Raw genomic sequence first — 16,493 nt, forward strand, 5'->3', positions numbered from 1 at the left:
CAAAGACCGACCAAACTGAAGTGTATGAATACCAATCCGCTCTGATTAAGAAGCCGACCAAACCATCGGAAGATAAAAAGTCTGCAGTCCGCGGAGGGTCTTAGCCTTGCGGGAGCAAGACGATCAAGCAAACCATCTGCATCTTTTTCCACAATACATCGGCCCTTTTCAAAATCCTCAAGGGTTAATTCGAGAATTTCGTTTTATTTTAGAAATATCCAAAGTGATAACAAAAACGATTGCGATTGCCATTACTTTTCAACAATGTCTTGAAATATTACGACTGTGAAAATAAATTCAACAATGCTAACGTGAATATATGCCAATTAACTTGGTATATTTTTATTATTGTTCTTCGTGGTTCTTCGAACTTATGGGTTTTTTTACAATATTTGGCTCATTATGTTTATTGTGTGAAAAGAAAATAGTCAGTAATTCGACTGGTAAGTAGTCACATATAGTGAAACATTTGACAGCAAAACGTCTCAACGGTTCAACGTCAATCCCTAGGGACCGACGCGGGGCTCAACGTGTTAGGAACTATACATAAAGTTCCAGACTGCCATACAAATGAAACACAAATTACAGTGGGCACACGAACACAAACTTCTGCATAACTCGAGAACTAATCAAGCACAATTTGGGATGTGAGGGTTTTTTGGTATGGGAAATGTTTCTATGATGATATGACACCCCTCTCTCCTCTGGAATGGAGAGGGGGTCCGATAAAAATATTACACATATTTCAACCAAAAGTATTCCAACCAAACATGACAATTGAAAATTTTCGATAAACTCTGAAGGAAAAAGGGAAAATTCGGAAAATTAAATTCCCATATGTTCTACAATTACACAGTGACAAGTGTTGTTAGTCCATTTGATGTTTGCGCTAGTGAAATTGATCTTTATTCGAAACTGGAAATGGATTTTAATGTGATGAAACGCTATATCTTCTTCTATCTATACCAATAAAAAAGTATCGCCGAATGTGTTGATAAGAGCAGAACTCGAGGAAGGAATTATCCGATTTAGGGCTGTCTTTATTCTATCATATTTTCTGTATAAAACATTTATTCCATGTAACGGAGAAACATGTTATTTGCAAGTGGTTGAAAAATCTTGAACGAGAATTGTGTCTGAAAATAATCTGATATTATAATGATGAGTTTCGTTAGAAATACTAGGAACTTTATAGTAAAAGGTAAATTCAACGGGGTCGATTAGAAGATCAATCAATGAACAGTTCTGCGATTGGACCCATGAACTTGCTCATAGTAAGAAAACGTGAATGTTTGAATGTTTGAAACAAATTTTGGCGGGACGAAGTTTGCCGAGTCAGCTAGTTGTTAATAAATTATCCCTTCGCGGATGGTCCGATGGCTGGTGATTTAACACATTGCGAACCGCTCACTTGTCGTATTTCGCGTTTCGTCTATTACAGAGGGATCACTAAATAACCCATGTTTTCTACACTTGATGGTTAAATCCTTGGTCTGCCAAGAATCTAACGGTTCTTAATGTGTTAACTTGCATTAAAATGTATCAAGCTCACCAGTACACATTTTAAGTGGGAATGGTCCCTGAATAAGAAAAACCTGCAAATCAATATTCAACTTTCAAATTCATAATAGAATTTTTAACCTAATAGTATTGGTGATTCCAAATGCATCATTGCGTTATTTTATTCTCGAATTTATAAATTAACGGCGACCACATTTCATATTAATCCTCCTGTGCTCGCGTGCAAAATCATAACTCGTATACTCGCGCACGGTGTCACAGACTGTGCCTGCCTCTGTAATATTGCTTTTTAAGCGTTCTTGGTATTGATTTAAAGAAAAGGATATAATTGAATGAAAAACTCTAGAAAATATTTTTTCCTCAGCTTCAGCTTTAATAGTCATTTGATACAGCCTCCTCAACAGAATAATTAATTTTTAGGTACCGTTCTGAATCATATTTCGGACGCTTAAGGCATATGATGCAGAAAACAGGTCTAAACTTTATGCACAGGTATTATTTGATTGATATTTTTAATAAATTAGTTCAATATGCTTTTAAGATTTCTACTTTGGTACCTATTTGATTGAAAACTTAAAAACAATTATCGAATAAAATACTTTTCAAATGAAGTGAATAAAAATCAAACTTCGGACACTAAATCAAATTTCGGACAGATTGAATTCAAATTTCGGACACTTTATTTTGTAATTTTTTGAACGAAATTTACATTACACTTGATTATATTTTATAGTCAACTGCGAAACACTTACCAAGCAATCACAGTAAACTTTTAACGATGTTGAGAACTGATGAAACACGGGAGTAATTTAAATATTTATGAACGGGTAAATTCTACGTGCTCACGCTAAGCAAACGTCAAACACAAACGATAGTGAGTAGTGTTGATAGATTTTTGTCGATTATGTTATAATTCAAATGTAGTTCTCATATGAAATGATAGTGAAAACAAGGGATTACTCTAAAGAAGCAATTGTGATATTAATTTTATAGTTATATCATCAGTGCATTAAGCATTTCAAGATATTAGAGAAAAGTGTCCGAAGTATGATGTGGTCCGAAATATGATTCAGAACGGTATGTATGTATAGTGCGAGTATAGGAGAGTTGATGCCGTCCTTGAACTCCGATTGAATCACTCCAATGTTTCGATTACTTCTTCTTCTTCTTCTTCAATGGCGTCAACGTTCCCTATGGAACTTTTGCCGTCTCAACGTAGAGTAGCGCGGGGCAAAGGTGCGCACGGGGCAAAAGTGCGCATTGGCCATTTTGAAGCAAACGAGCATAAAATTTCGATAACATTGTAGTCGTTTGATACATTATTACACCAGCAGCTCACACATATAAACAAGATACATTTCATGAAAGTGGCAAAAAGTTATGAGGTAAAAAGAGTTTTGCGATGTTTTGATCTAATTTTTTCAGTTTTGGAGATGACGATTTACTTACCTAAAATAACTGGAAAGTTCGAAACTACACTGTCAAGAAAACCGTCATTCTATCTAGTGCGTATTCGCTTTAGTGAAAAAGTTCAAGAGCTTTTTTTAAAAATTCATTCAAATTCAGTTCAAAAATTGCTTGTGGGGCAAAATTCGCACCAAACTTTTGTTCTGAAAAAAAATATATAAAATGTTTTCAACCAAATTTTCAACGGAACACACAAGAAGAAAACTGATTTGAAGAAATGCACTCTTGAAATGCTCAAATGGCACGACAGAGGCTTCAGAAGAGAGTCTCGAAGCGTCGGATTGCGGCAGACCTCGATATTTCTGAATCAGCTCTGAGGAAGAGGCTCATATCAGTGAGTGATTTATGATTTGAATCTTAGGGCGGTTCAGACAAGCATTTACGAGTGAGCAGTCTGAGGATCTGGCGGACCACTGCAGAGCACTAGACGAAGCTTTCTATGGTATGACTCTCAAAGATTTACGTCGTCTGGCGTTTGATTTTGCGGAAGCCAACAACCTCCAGCACGAATTCAACCAAGTTGCAAAACTGGCAGGAAGAGATTGGGATTTTAGCTTCATGAGGAAGCATCGTCTGTCTCTTCAAACCCCACAACAGCGCTCCAAGGCAAAGCGTCGGAATCCTCAGAACCGAAATCCAAGATAAGGAAGAAAAATAAACAATTGCTTAAAAATAATTCAAAATTAATTTCAAATCAAAAATGTTTTTATTTTCACCATGCATTCAACTCAATAACGGTTATGTTGCGTTTATGCTTATGTTTTCACAATGAACTTCAAATAAATATTTTTTTTCAACAATGAGTTTCAAATAAATCAAGTGAAGGTAACTATGTATTTATGAACTTGATCTATTTTAATAAAAATGATTTGGTTCCTCACGATTTAACTCAAGAACGGAGCAACGCATTTGAACAGTCAGTATATAGATTGATGCTTCTTAGTCTGCATCAGGTTTATATGTCAAAAAAGACAATTATATACCGCGAGTATAGATTATGTACATAAAAATATTTTCTGTGGAAACTTGAGTGTTCGAAATGATTTCTATCAACATATCAATTGTGGGTGGGACGAAGTTCGCCGGGTCAGCTAGTTTGTTAATAAAAACTAATTCTGTTTAAAATGTTGGATATTTTCAGATATCTTATATTGTCAGTCTCCTCCCTTCCAAAAATTTCCACATGGTATGTTCGACCAGAACACTCACTCATCTCCACCCATAAAACATCATCGTCCCCTCCTCCCCATTGGACAACAACCGTTAGGTTCGCACCTTTGCCCCGTAGTACTCTATGCATTAATTAACGTCATTTATAAATACTTTGTTGAGATTTCTTAAGCCAAATAATACGCCTTGAATGTATTCCGAGGGACAAGCTCTAGAATACGCGTGACTACAGTGCAAGTCGAAGGAAATTTCTTTGACGAAAAATCCCCCGGGCAGAACGGGAATCGAACCCGAACACCCGGCATGATAATGTAAGACGCTAACCACTCGGCCACGGGTGCACTTAAAATAAATGTTTCGATTACCTGCAGGTGACATGTAGTCGTATAAATGGAGAGAGAATTTGCAATGTAACATCGTGAGCATCGGTTTCAATTGACAATCTTGATCGGTTTCTACTACAATTGACAGCGTCATTCCAGATAGGCCCCAGTCTGCGGGTGAGTCCATTAACAGTTAATATCGGCACTAGTTTTTATATTTTGGTATAAGCTGAATGAACAGCAACACAATGTGATGCTTTACGCTGAAAATAAATTCTTCGGTATCATGTTTTCTAGAATCTCGAGTATCAGTATGTACAATTGATAGCTTCAGTTCATTTGCAAATATTTTTTCAGTCCTAAAAATGGTATCGATCGCCAGGGATCACATTCTTCAATATTCACTAGTTTGGAGAAACACAGCGAATGTGATTCTCTCATTCTTGTATTTTTCAGGTGAAGTGTACTATCGTTTTGGCGACAATATATCATCTGCAGACCACTCAAAATCATCGCGCCCCATTTCTCCCAACTCATCCAAAATTCGTTGTGTCCCATTCGAACGACTATCGGTCTTTTGATAAGTAATCCTCTGTATGCGTCGCAAGCAAAACCAAGATCTTTCCGGCCGGTCATTTATATTCAAATCTAATAAACATCAATGAGGCCAACGCGAAAGTGCCACTCCGACAAGTGGCAAGCGAGTGCAATCTTCCAGTTATTATGGCTGATTGAGCTCGGCCGAGTTGAACCCAGCGGCTGTGATACGCACTCGCGGAAGTGATCTCGAGACATCCTATATAAAGCATAAAGATACTTCCTTACATGTATATATTTTCATTAAAAACTTCTCTACCAATTAGTTTTTCTTAAAATGTAAAAGTGTTATAAAACAGTAGTTTATACATGGGTATGATTTGTATTTGTGTTAAGTGTACGGCATTAGTAATGCTTGCTTGCCTACCCGCTGGATTTAAGAAAGCGGCCGGTAAGACAGCTCGCTAGAATTACCTTTCCAAATCATTGAAATGCATTATTCAGTGAGTGCTTCTTGGTGACACCCGATTCACACGCCAGCACTCCCTGTACAAGGCTTCCAATAATTTCCTTCATACTTCTCAAGGTTACAAGTGGTGAGTGTTTCATGTGCTGTGTTTCTCTTCCCGTGTGTAGTAATTCTCGTTTCGCGTGCACCGCATGTTTTAAATAAATAAATTTTAATTTACCCCTCCTGATGTGATGCACGTCACTTACTTTGTGCCACTAGCGTATCGATTTATGTATCCTTACACTTAACCTTGTTTTTTCATGTGTGCTACTAGAGCTCGCGCACTTTCATTTTATAAAAGTTGAAGTGGCTTTTACTTTGTGTAGTGCATGATTCAAAGAAATGCTAAAATGTGTGAGCCACTGGACGTTTACTTGTTTCTCAGTCAGTTTACTGATAAAGTTTTTTTTGCTACTTGCTAACAAAATCAATTACAGTCTACTCTAAGTCTGTAAAGTCTTACATAAAATGGTGAAGGCATGTATGGAAAAGGGCGAAGCTGGAATGGATAAACAATTATCAAATGTGAAAGACGATAATTTTAATGGAGGGATCGTCATTGTCATGTTTCTACTCAAATGAGAATGTTTATCCAAAAAATAATTTTTCCCGAACTCAATATGTTTGTGAAATTTTCGTTCATGTCTATGGACCTAATTGTGTGTATAAGAATTCAAGCCGATTTTTGGGTTTTTTCATGATAGAATTCAAATACTCTCGGGTTATCCCTTTTTGGGTTGTGCAAAAATAATATGCGCGAACTGCAGGCATCGTTTCGCTCCGATATCATAAATATGTTGCTAAATAGTGCTGACAAGGCTATCTATTATTGTAATCAGTATATATACAAAATGTTATTCCTACTGGTCTATAAATATATGCGGTTCGCTGTTGTAAGTCATACGAGGAACATGCATATCAATGCCGAAGGATAAGCATTGGCATGTGCAAACTGGAGCACCAAGAACCGTCTGCCGGTTATCATCGTGTGCGTAAAATTGTTGGTACAAGCTAGCAAACTTTTATTTTTTTGCTGTCCCAATCAGAACAGACGACATTCGAGCGGCTAGCGATAAGTGATGGAACGGCGAAGGTCGCGCTATATTGCATACTACTCCGCATGAGCTGGTTATCGTGGGTGTATTCTAAGTAAACTAGTACGACATTTCCGATCTATTCTAAAAGCAGACTGTTACTTATCTCGAATAAGGGGAAACTAAACGTGTATGTTGTTTCGGTGAGGATTTTTTGGAATGCAAATTAAAACTCAAACGGAGATGAGCCCAGAACGTTACTGCTTCCAGTTGCTAGTGATGCGGCCTGTTCGACTTCGCTGCTTGGATTTGCTGCTGATGACTCCTACTAGAAGGGGGGACGCAGCTCCCTCGTGGGCCGGCGCCGGACAACCTACAATAGACAGTCAATTATCCGCTGATCAATAAATCATTAAAGTGTAACGATTCTATAGCACATGCGAATGTACTCTGGCCTTCTGGTGATGAATTTTTTACATTAACCACAATCGGGAATCGATACTCACGGCAAACCGAGCAACCCTCCTCGTCCGATCCATCTCCACAGCCATCCCGTCCCGAGCAAACGATGGCTGTCGAACGGCAGTTTCCATTGCCGCACCGCATTGGACAATAGTTCCGGCTGCGACTGCTGGGGCTCGAGAGTAACCTCGCGAAAAAGTTGGGGACCGTTCGGGAGCCACAGAGATGCGGTGGTTCGTCACTTCCATCCCGGCAGGAAATGATCGCGTTGCAGTATTCGTACTCCGGCAGACACTCGCCACTTCGGCACATGAACGTATGATCGGGACATCTGCGCGCCTTCCGGAAGTCGCAACCTTGTTCGTCCTCACCGTGGGGACACTGAGTCTTCCCGTCGCAGATTCCGGCCCTCGAGATGCATCGGCCGCTCTGCTCGCAGCGGTACGAAAGGGTCGGACAGTTGGTGGTGTTTGATTTCAGCGAGAAATTGCACTCCTCGTCCGAAGCGTCACTGCAGTCTGGGCGGCCATCGCACACGAAGAACCAACTGATGCATATTCCACTCGAGCGGCACTAAAAAAATTAAAATTAGTGTAAAAATTCTGGATTATTTATGCTGAAACGTGTCACAGAATTGCGTAATCATAATTATTACAATAGCATTGATAACTTTTTAGCAAAACTTTTTGTAGAAGCTGTTTGGAAGTTTACTTTGATGAATTACGACGATAATGAAGAGTTTTTTTTTATGAAGAATGTCCGAAAAATCAAATTTTCCTTTTTTCCAAAAATTACTTTAAAAAAGTCATGACTTTTGACCTAGTGAACCGTTTGAGAAAGTTTGAGCGTTTCGAGGCACCCCTAAACCATGTCCTATTGAGCTGAAATTTTGCATAGGTCATTTTTGTTGGGCCAATAAACCAAATGTACATGACCGGTTTTTGAAATCTGACATGACCAGTTTCGCGGACACTCTAATATCTATTCATCGAAACAGAGGGTTGCTTTTTTCTGAAAATTGGATGTGAACGTTGGAAATAAAATACAATCAACGCAAAATGAAGTGCTCACTGTCGCATTTGGGTGGTAAACAACTGGACAGCGTACCATCGGTACTTTGTGTACTTGCAATGCGTCCGTTTCTAAACAGTCTAAATAGAGCTGTGCACGATGGTCCTCCGGCGGTACAGGGGGTTGGGGCAGGCCTGATGGGGGAGATGCAAAAAAGGGCGGTAGACTGGTCAACAGATTGATGATGCGAATCCCCTTCTCAAATATCAGCATCATCTGACGATAAAGAAGGATTCTACTCGCATCTAGAGCGTGAATACGCTGCCCAAAACACTACATCATAACCATCATCAGTGATCATGCTCAGGTTGGTAAAGACGAATAGTTCAGACTGATAATTGGTAGATTCAGCGCCCATCCGAGAACCAACGAACGGCCTGAGACTTATCGATTCCGCTGCCTCCAGGATTTTCCACGTACCACTTCCTTCCAGCACAGCCTCCAATTTATACACCAGCACATCACCTCAGCAAACGGATACACAACCACGTTTTGATCGATGGTCGGCACTTCTCAGATATCAGGAGAGGCCAGAACCTATTGTGCCCCAACATCGATTCAGATCACTACCTGGTGATGGTCCGACTGCGTTCTATACTGTCAGTCGTCAATCATAATTTCCATCACCATTGGGTCGAATTTTTCTGAATCTATAAACATGGCATATGACCCCACAAGACACATTGACTGGAAAAAATATGCGGATGCTATTGCTCTAGCCATCAATTCCAGAGATGGTGTACCTCCATTGGAGGAATATAACTTCCTTTCTCGTTTGATCAAGGAAGCAGTTCGCGCTCAAACGAAACCCATCCCAAGTTCCACTATTCGTCGAAGGTCTCCCAATCCATGATGGGATAGCCAATGTTCCAAGCTTTATCAGGATAAATCGAACGCATTTAAAGCTTTTCGGAAACGTGGAACCATTGAAAATTTTCAATCGTATTTGGACCTTGAAAATCAATTTAAAAACTTGATCAAAGGGAAAAAACATGCTTATTGGCGAAATTTCGTGGGAGGTTTGTCACGAGAAACGTCAAAGAAAATATTATGGAAATTATCTTGATGTCTGGCTTGACTCCAAATATACTTGGGGTGCCCATATTAGGTATCTGAGTAAAAATGTCAACAAAGAATAAACTGTCTCCGTACAATTACCGTCACCTGGTGGGGAGCCCACTCCGAAGATCTTATAATGTTGTATCGAACAACTATTCTCTCAGTGATAGAGTATGGCAGTTTATATTTTCAACCAGCTGCTAAAACACACCTCATTAAACTCGAGCGAATTTCGTATTTTTGACTCCGTATTTCATTGGGATGTATGCCCTCAACGCAAACCATGAGTATCGAGGTTTTGGCAGGCGTACTTCCACTAAAAGATCGCTTCAATTTATTATCTCTTCGGTTTCTCATCCGATGTAAGGTTATGAACCCATTGGTGATCGGAAATTTTGAGCAGCTGATCGAGCTAAATTTTCATTCTGGACTCGTGACTTCATATCATGAATTCATCTCCATGCAGGTTGATCCTTCTTCGTATATTGCCAACCGTGTTTGTTTTCCTGACTACATCAATTCCTCTGTACATTTTGATCTGTTCATGAAGGAAAAAATCCATGGAATTCCAGAGAATATCATCAATCGGGGATCGTTGCAGCAATCTTCAATGCCCAGTATGGGCAAATCAATTGTGATAATATGTACTTTACTGATGGGTCCTTTATGAATGAGTCCACAGAATTTGAAGTGTTCAACAAAATTTTCAGCACCTCCCACAGGCTTCAGAATCCTTGCTCAGTGTATATTGCCGAATTGGCAGCGATACACTGGGCGCTGGACAGCGTCGCCTCACGACCTGTTGAACACTATTACATTGTAACGGATAGTCTTAGCTCTGTCGAAGCTATCCGTTCAGTGAGGCCGGAAAAGCACTCGCCGTATTTCCTTAAGAGAATACGAGAAATTTTGAGTGCTTTATCCGGACGCTGTTATGTCATTACCTTTGTCTGGGTCCCTTCACATTGCTCAATGCGGGGTAATGAGAGGGCTGACTCATTAGCAAAGGTAGGTGCAATTGAAGGCGATATTTATCAGCGTCAAATCGCCTTCAATGAATTTTATTCTTTAGTTCGTAAAAATACCATCGCTAACTGACAACGTAAGTGGAACGAAGATGAATTGGGCTGGTGGCTTCACTCGATTATCCCTAAGGTTAGCCTCAAACCATGGTTCAAAAGTCTGGACTTGAGTCGGGACTTTATTCGCACATTCTCTCGACTCATGTCCAAGCCCTCATTAACGGCCAGGAAGGTTCTGCTGTGTGTTTGGTGGGATTGTCAAGGAATAATCTATTATGAGCTGCTTCACTATGGCCAAACGCTCAATTCGGACCTGTACTGCCAACAACTGGACCGCTTGAAGGTAGCACTCATGAAGAAGAGGCCATCTTTGATAAACAGAGGCCGCATTGTCTTCCATCAGGACAACGCCAGGCCACACACTTCTTTGGTGACGCGCCAGAAGCTCCGGGAGCTCGGATGGGAGGTTCTTTTGCATCCGCCGTATAGTCCGGACCTTGCACCAAGTGACTACCACCTGTTTATGTCCATGGCGAACGAGCTAGGTAGTCAGAAGTTAGCCACAAAAGAGGCCTGTGAAAATTGGCTATCCGAGTTTTTTGCCAATAAGGAAGCGAGCTTCTATAACAGGGGTATTATGAAGTTGGCATCTCGTTGGGAACAAGTCATCGAACAAAACGGCGCATATTTGACTTAAAACAGATGATTGTAACTAATTTTATGAACATATGAAAATAAAAAAAAAATACCGCAGGACTTTTTTGACAGCCTAATACATAGATTAATTTTTTATCAATTAAAAAGAATTTCAAGAAAAGATAAAGCGTTTTTGGTAAATTCTCCTTTAATTTTAAATTGAGAATATTTCATGAAATAATGAACTCACAGCAAATCGATAGTCAAATCTGCCCATCGCAAACTTGAAAATATTTTATTCAAGGTCCATTTGTTGCTTTGACGAATGAATTATTTTATAACAGAGCCACAACGTTGCGACATCGAAAGATTTAAGTGATTTTTGAAATCACTTAAATCTTTCGATGTAGCATTTTGTTGCTCTATTTTTTGTCGAGTGTAGTTCTTTGCCCACTTCGGAATACGATCAGTCACAGGGAATGTCGGTTCATTTACACACTCGATTCACTTTTAGTCGCCAGCGTAATACGAAACCTTTTCCGCAATAGTTCGGGGAATTTTCAGAGAGTGCTAATAGCGTATTAAAATATTTTCAATATTTATATTTTTTCAACTGCTTATTGACCATTCTGCATTGAGTGTCTAAGTAGCATTCTACGCAAAATTTCCTCATCTTTCGAATGAAATGTATAAATATTCTAAGTAGCGTGCTTTCTAAATGAGAGTCAGTTCAAGACATAAAATTAGGCCCAAGAAAAGTTCACAATATCCTTGTTGAGAGTTGATGCGTAGTATATGCGTAGGATTTTTTCATCAAATATGATCCTCTAACACCTACTAAAATATTCCGAATCAGCTAACTAATTGCATGTATATTTTTATCAGAACACTGGCTCAATTGTTTTAAGATGACGACTAGTGATGCATGGATAATGTCATGCAAAGGTAAATATTCATTCCTAGAAATTGATGAAATGAAAATACTCTGGAAAAATGATTTCACACGCAAATTATGTATGAAAAATTAGACAGACATTATTATCCTAAGACTAACTGTTCTCGAGATATTACAAAATGTATAAAAAATTATATTTGATTAAAAATCATTTACGCATGTCATCAAATCTCAACCATTATGGAATCGTATACTTTTTATAGTTCTGGTATATGAGGATAAGGGTGCCAATGGATGTATGGAAATAAATTCATCATCGAATTTCAAAAACCGACCATGTACAATTTGTTTATTGGCCCAAAATAATGACCTGTGCAAAGTTTCAGCTCAATCGGGCATGATTTAGGGGTGCCTCAAAGCGCTTTTTGATGCCAAATGACTCAAAACTGCATAAAACGTCGAGATCTGGTGTTATCTCGAAATTTGGCATCGAAAAAAAATTCGATTTTTCAAACTTCCTTTACTCCCCCCTTGGATGATTTTCGAGGATCAAAAAATCAAAACATTAAGCGCTTCGAGGCACCCCTAAATCATGTCCGATTGAGCTGAAACTTTGCAAACGTAATTTTTTGGGCCAATAAACAAACTGTACATGGTCGGTTTTTAAAATTTGACATGACCGTTTCCGCTGCCACCCTAATGAGGATCTATGCATACCCCGTAACTATAAAAGTTCGATCATAGGAAATAGTTTGGTTATTCACGTCAGATACTTTTATAATACAGATTTCACTGAAGAGGATCAATGATATGAGAAAAAATATATGAACGTTTGACTGGGCATCCCTCTCAGGCGGCTCAATCTGTTTAATGATAAATACAGAGAATTATTGAATGTGTGTTTTTAATTTAATTTTGAATGTATAGGTGGTTGTATTCAAAAAAAAAATTCCTGTTCACGTGGACTCAGTTTATACCCCCTCCCCCCTCACCGTGGATAATCGTGGACATTTTCTTACTTGACCAAACTAAATTGGAACGACCAACTGGAGTACACAATATCTAAAGTGTAGCGGGATAACCTATTACCATTATCCTTTCCCACTTGTCATAAAATCCCAACGATCCTATTCCCACAAATTCATTCCCACGCCATAAATTATCGTCATACATGTTTGTAGGCCAAATGCATTTTTATGTCACTAGCTCACAGCTGCATACGATAATATTAAATAACAACCACTCACCCTTGCAGCGTAACATTATGCAGAACTAACCCACTTCAACCAAGTGTGAAATGACAACACACAGAAATAACCACTACCCTTTTGTTCTCCGTATTGACCCGTTCGAACCAATCGAACGCGCTCACATATTTCCTTGCTGGCTCCTCCTCCTCTAGAATAGAAGCTACCTTGTGTAGAGTTTTAGTTTAAGCATTATAAAAAGTACATGTCGAATGCAAGCAAGAGGTCTTTTACATTTCCAACCAATCAAGTTAACAAGTGTCGAATGCACGCGAGGACGGAACTAAGAATATAGTGATATTTATATTAGTGGAATGTGCCTGAGTTCTTTCATTCCGAATAATATCACAAATGCCCCCAAAGTGATAGAAATTGTATACTACATCGGGTTGAACCTCCACATGGCGACCGAGACTTTAGCCTGAATCTTCGGCTATGAGTGAAACCAAACAATTTTTTTGTTTTGACGAAACAGTGAACGTTCAAAAATGGGCTTTTTCTCGGCAGACGAGATAGTGTCGAGCGCCCCAGTGTCGAGTTCACCGCAAACGATTGCTTTATGCATCCTTGCTGGTGCTGCGTTAGGTTACGGTGTTGTGCGGTTAATGCACACGTTTTATAAGAATCACTCGGAGAGAGTAGCCTCCCGAGCAGTGAGAGCGGCACAGCTCAACCAGGTATAAAGGGCAGAAGTGAACTATTTTTTTTTTCAAAATTTGAACAAAGTGAACTAATCAACGAAGACGTGCCAACTAGACCAAAGTGAACTAATAAACGGAACTGTGCTAACCACCCATGTGAACGAACCAATAGAAACTCATTACACGAACTAGTGACCATTGGAAAAACTAAACATGTGGAACGAGAACATCAAGGACATCTTGGCCCAGGCGGAGGCCCAAGCGGAACACATCGCATTAGTGGAAAAAATCGGATGGCGGCAATATAGGAAGCAACACCCGAAGCAGCCGAAAAGAGGTTTCAATATCAAAATTGAAGACATCCATGGAGCAACCATCTATGTGACACCTTTCACAAAGCTCAGCCTTACTGATACTGTAGTAGGATACCGCCGACAGAGATGGTAAGTCAATTATAAGATGTAAAATATGAAAAAAAAATTTTTGAAGTAAAAATTGTTAATGAAAAAAAAAAAAACACAAAATGTTCATGTAAAATATGTGCTAAGCTGTAAGACTACTTGTTGTAGACATCAACAAAAACAGAAATAAAAAAATTTCGCCTTTAATTTAATGGCAAGTTTAATAGAAAACAAAATACAGAAATTACAAGTAATTGCAAAATCACTGCGATCCGAGCAAGCTAAAAAGTTAAGAAAAGCTACATTGAGAACCAAGCTCGCAGAAGCTGAAAAATTAGCTGAAGATATTAAAACAATAGTAGACCCTCTCGTACACAATAAAGAGGCTGAAGAATCGTTATTGCTTGCCGAAAATGCTAATCTAATATATCAAGATATTAGAAATAAAATAAACATTATCATTAAACAAAAATCTTTCAAAGAAGTAGCTCTTGCGATATTGTTCGTTGTTGGAATACAAAAACCGAAAATGTCCAAATTCGATTACAAAGAGGCAGCCGCAATGGTGCCAATCTACGACGGCTCACCTGATGGACTCGATATGTTCATCAGTGCAGCCACACTACTAAATGAGATCTCCCCCAGCGCAAACAAAGCGTTGGTATATCAATTCCTACTGACCAGGCTCGACAAAAAGGCCCGAAGAGCAATTAATAATAGCGTGGATATACCTTCACTGCTAACAAATTTAAAAACTACATGTATATCAAAGACTAGCGCCGACAGCATATTAGCGAAGTTGAAGTCTATAAAAAAACAGTCAGCAGACGAATTATGTAAGGAAGTTGAAGAGCTGACCGAACAACTCATCGACTTACACATCAAGGAAGAGACACCACCGCAACGAGCAGCAAAACTCGCTTGCCAAGCAGGAATCGATGCCCTCATTGAAGGCATTGATAACCCTGAATTAAAAACTATATTACGTGCGGGAGCCTTCACCAGCATAGCTGACGCAGTGGAGAAGGTCAATAAATATAAATCGCTGACAACCAAATCAGCAAATGTGCTTATTTACAATCGCGGGCAGCGACAACCGCCCTACCCGCATCCTAACCGTTTCAACCAGAACAATCGTGGTAGAAATTTTAATAACTATAGAGGAAGAGGTGGTAGATTCAATAATCAACCTCAACAAAACCAAAATTTTAACCAAAATCGCCAATATCATCAACAGAATTTCCCTAACCAAAACAGAAACTTTAGGGGCAATGGCAGCCAAAACTATTACAACAGACCGCAACATTTCATTAGAATTGCGGAAAACTCCGAAAACCCGGCTGCGAACCTCCGCGCGTTGTCGGACGAAGAACAGGAGGAAAACCGAAATCAACATCAAATATTTTCAACCTAAATATTACTTGTTCAATGTTTATTATACTTAAACTAAGCATGTGCGAACAACCATGCGTTCTTATTCTTGATACAGGGGCAGATATATCAATCCTAAAGGAAAATTTGATCAAACGTACCCAGAAAATTAACAAAAATAATACATGCATAATAAACGGCGTGACCGAAGGCAAACTTGAAACAATAGGTAGTACCAACACTAGTCTACTTATAGAAAATAATAAAATTCCACACCAATTCCATTTGGTGAATAAACAATTCCCAATTACAGCTGACGGCATTCTAGGAAAAGACTTTTTAACAAAATATGAATGTAATCTGTGTTTGAAGACATGGTTACTATCCTTTTTCTTCAATGAGACTAATCTAGAAGTACCGATCCATGACACATGGGACGATCATCTAGTCATCCCCCCCAGATGCCAGATTATCAAAGAAATAAAAATTCCACATATAAAAGAAGACACTGTCATAATTTCTCAAGAAATCAAACCTGGAGTATTTTGCGCAAATTCCATAGTTAACTCTAAAACACAATTCGTTAAAATCATTAATACCAATACGTCTGAAATACTTCTACCCAAAAATTTCAAGCCACTAACCCAACCGTTAACACATTTTACAATCAACCACAACACAACTAACAACCCTAATCGTATACCAAAATTAACTGAAGAATTAAATCTAACTAACACTCCCCGTGAAGCCCAACACAAACTGATAAATCTCTGCAGAAACTATAACGAAATATTCGCTTTAAAAGATGACTTCTTAACTACCAACAACTTTTATAAACAAAACATTCAACTCAACGACAAAAACCCCGTCTACATAAAAAATTATCGAACTCCAGAGGCCCAAATAACAGAAATAAATAAACAAATATCAAATATGTTAGAAAATAGAATCATCCAACCATCAACCTCTCCATATAATTCCCCTATACTTTTAGTGCCAAAAAAATCTAATACACAAGATAAAAAGTGGCGATTAGTGGTAGACTTTCGCCAGCTCAACAAAAAAATTACACCAGATAAATTTCCCCTTCCAAGAATAGATGAAATACTCGATCATTTAGGAAGA

General features: G+C 38.8%; 1 protein-coding gene across 1 annotated transcript in view; it reads right to left on the reverse strand.

Moving 5' to 3' along the window:
* Positions 1 to 5,282: 5,282 nt before the first annotated feature.
* Positions 5,283 to 16,493, reverse strand: part of LOC129767582 (uncharacterized) — a 149,031-nt gene continuing 137,820 nt past the window's right edge. The window contains exons 6-7 of the mRNA XM_055768622.1: positions 7,070 to 7,598; positions 5,283 to 6,936 (exon numbers count right to left, since the gene is read on the reverse strand). Of these exons, the coding sequence (XP_055624597.1) occupies positions 6,821 to 6,936; positions 7,070 to 7,598 (645 nt within the window). The 3' untranslated portion in view covers positions 5,283 to 6,820. The remainder of the gene's footprint in view (positions 6,937 to 7,069; positions 7,599 to 16,493) is intronic.

The sequence above is a fragment of the Toxorhynchites rutilus genome, chromosome 2 (genome assembly GCF_029784135.1).
Source record: "Toxorhynchites rutilus septentrionalis strain SRP chromosome 2, ASM2978413v1, whole genome shotgun sequence".
Taxonomy (NCBI): Eukaryota; Metazoa; Arthropoda; class Insecta; order Diptera; family Culicidae; genus Toxorhynchites; species Toxorhynchites rutilus.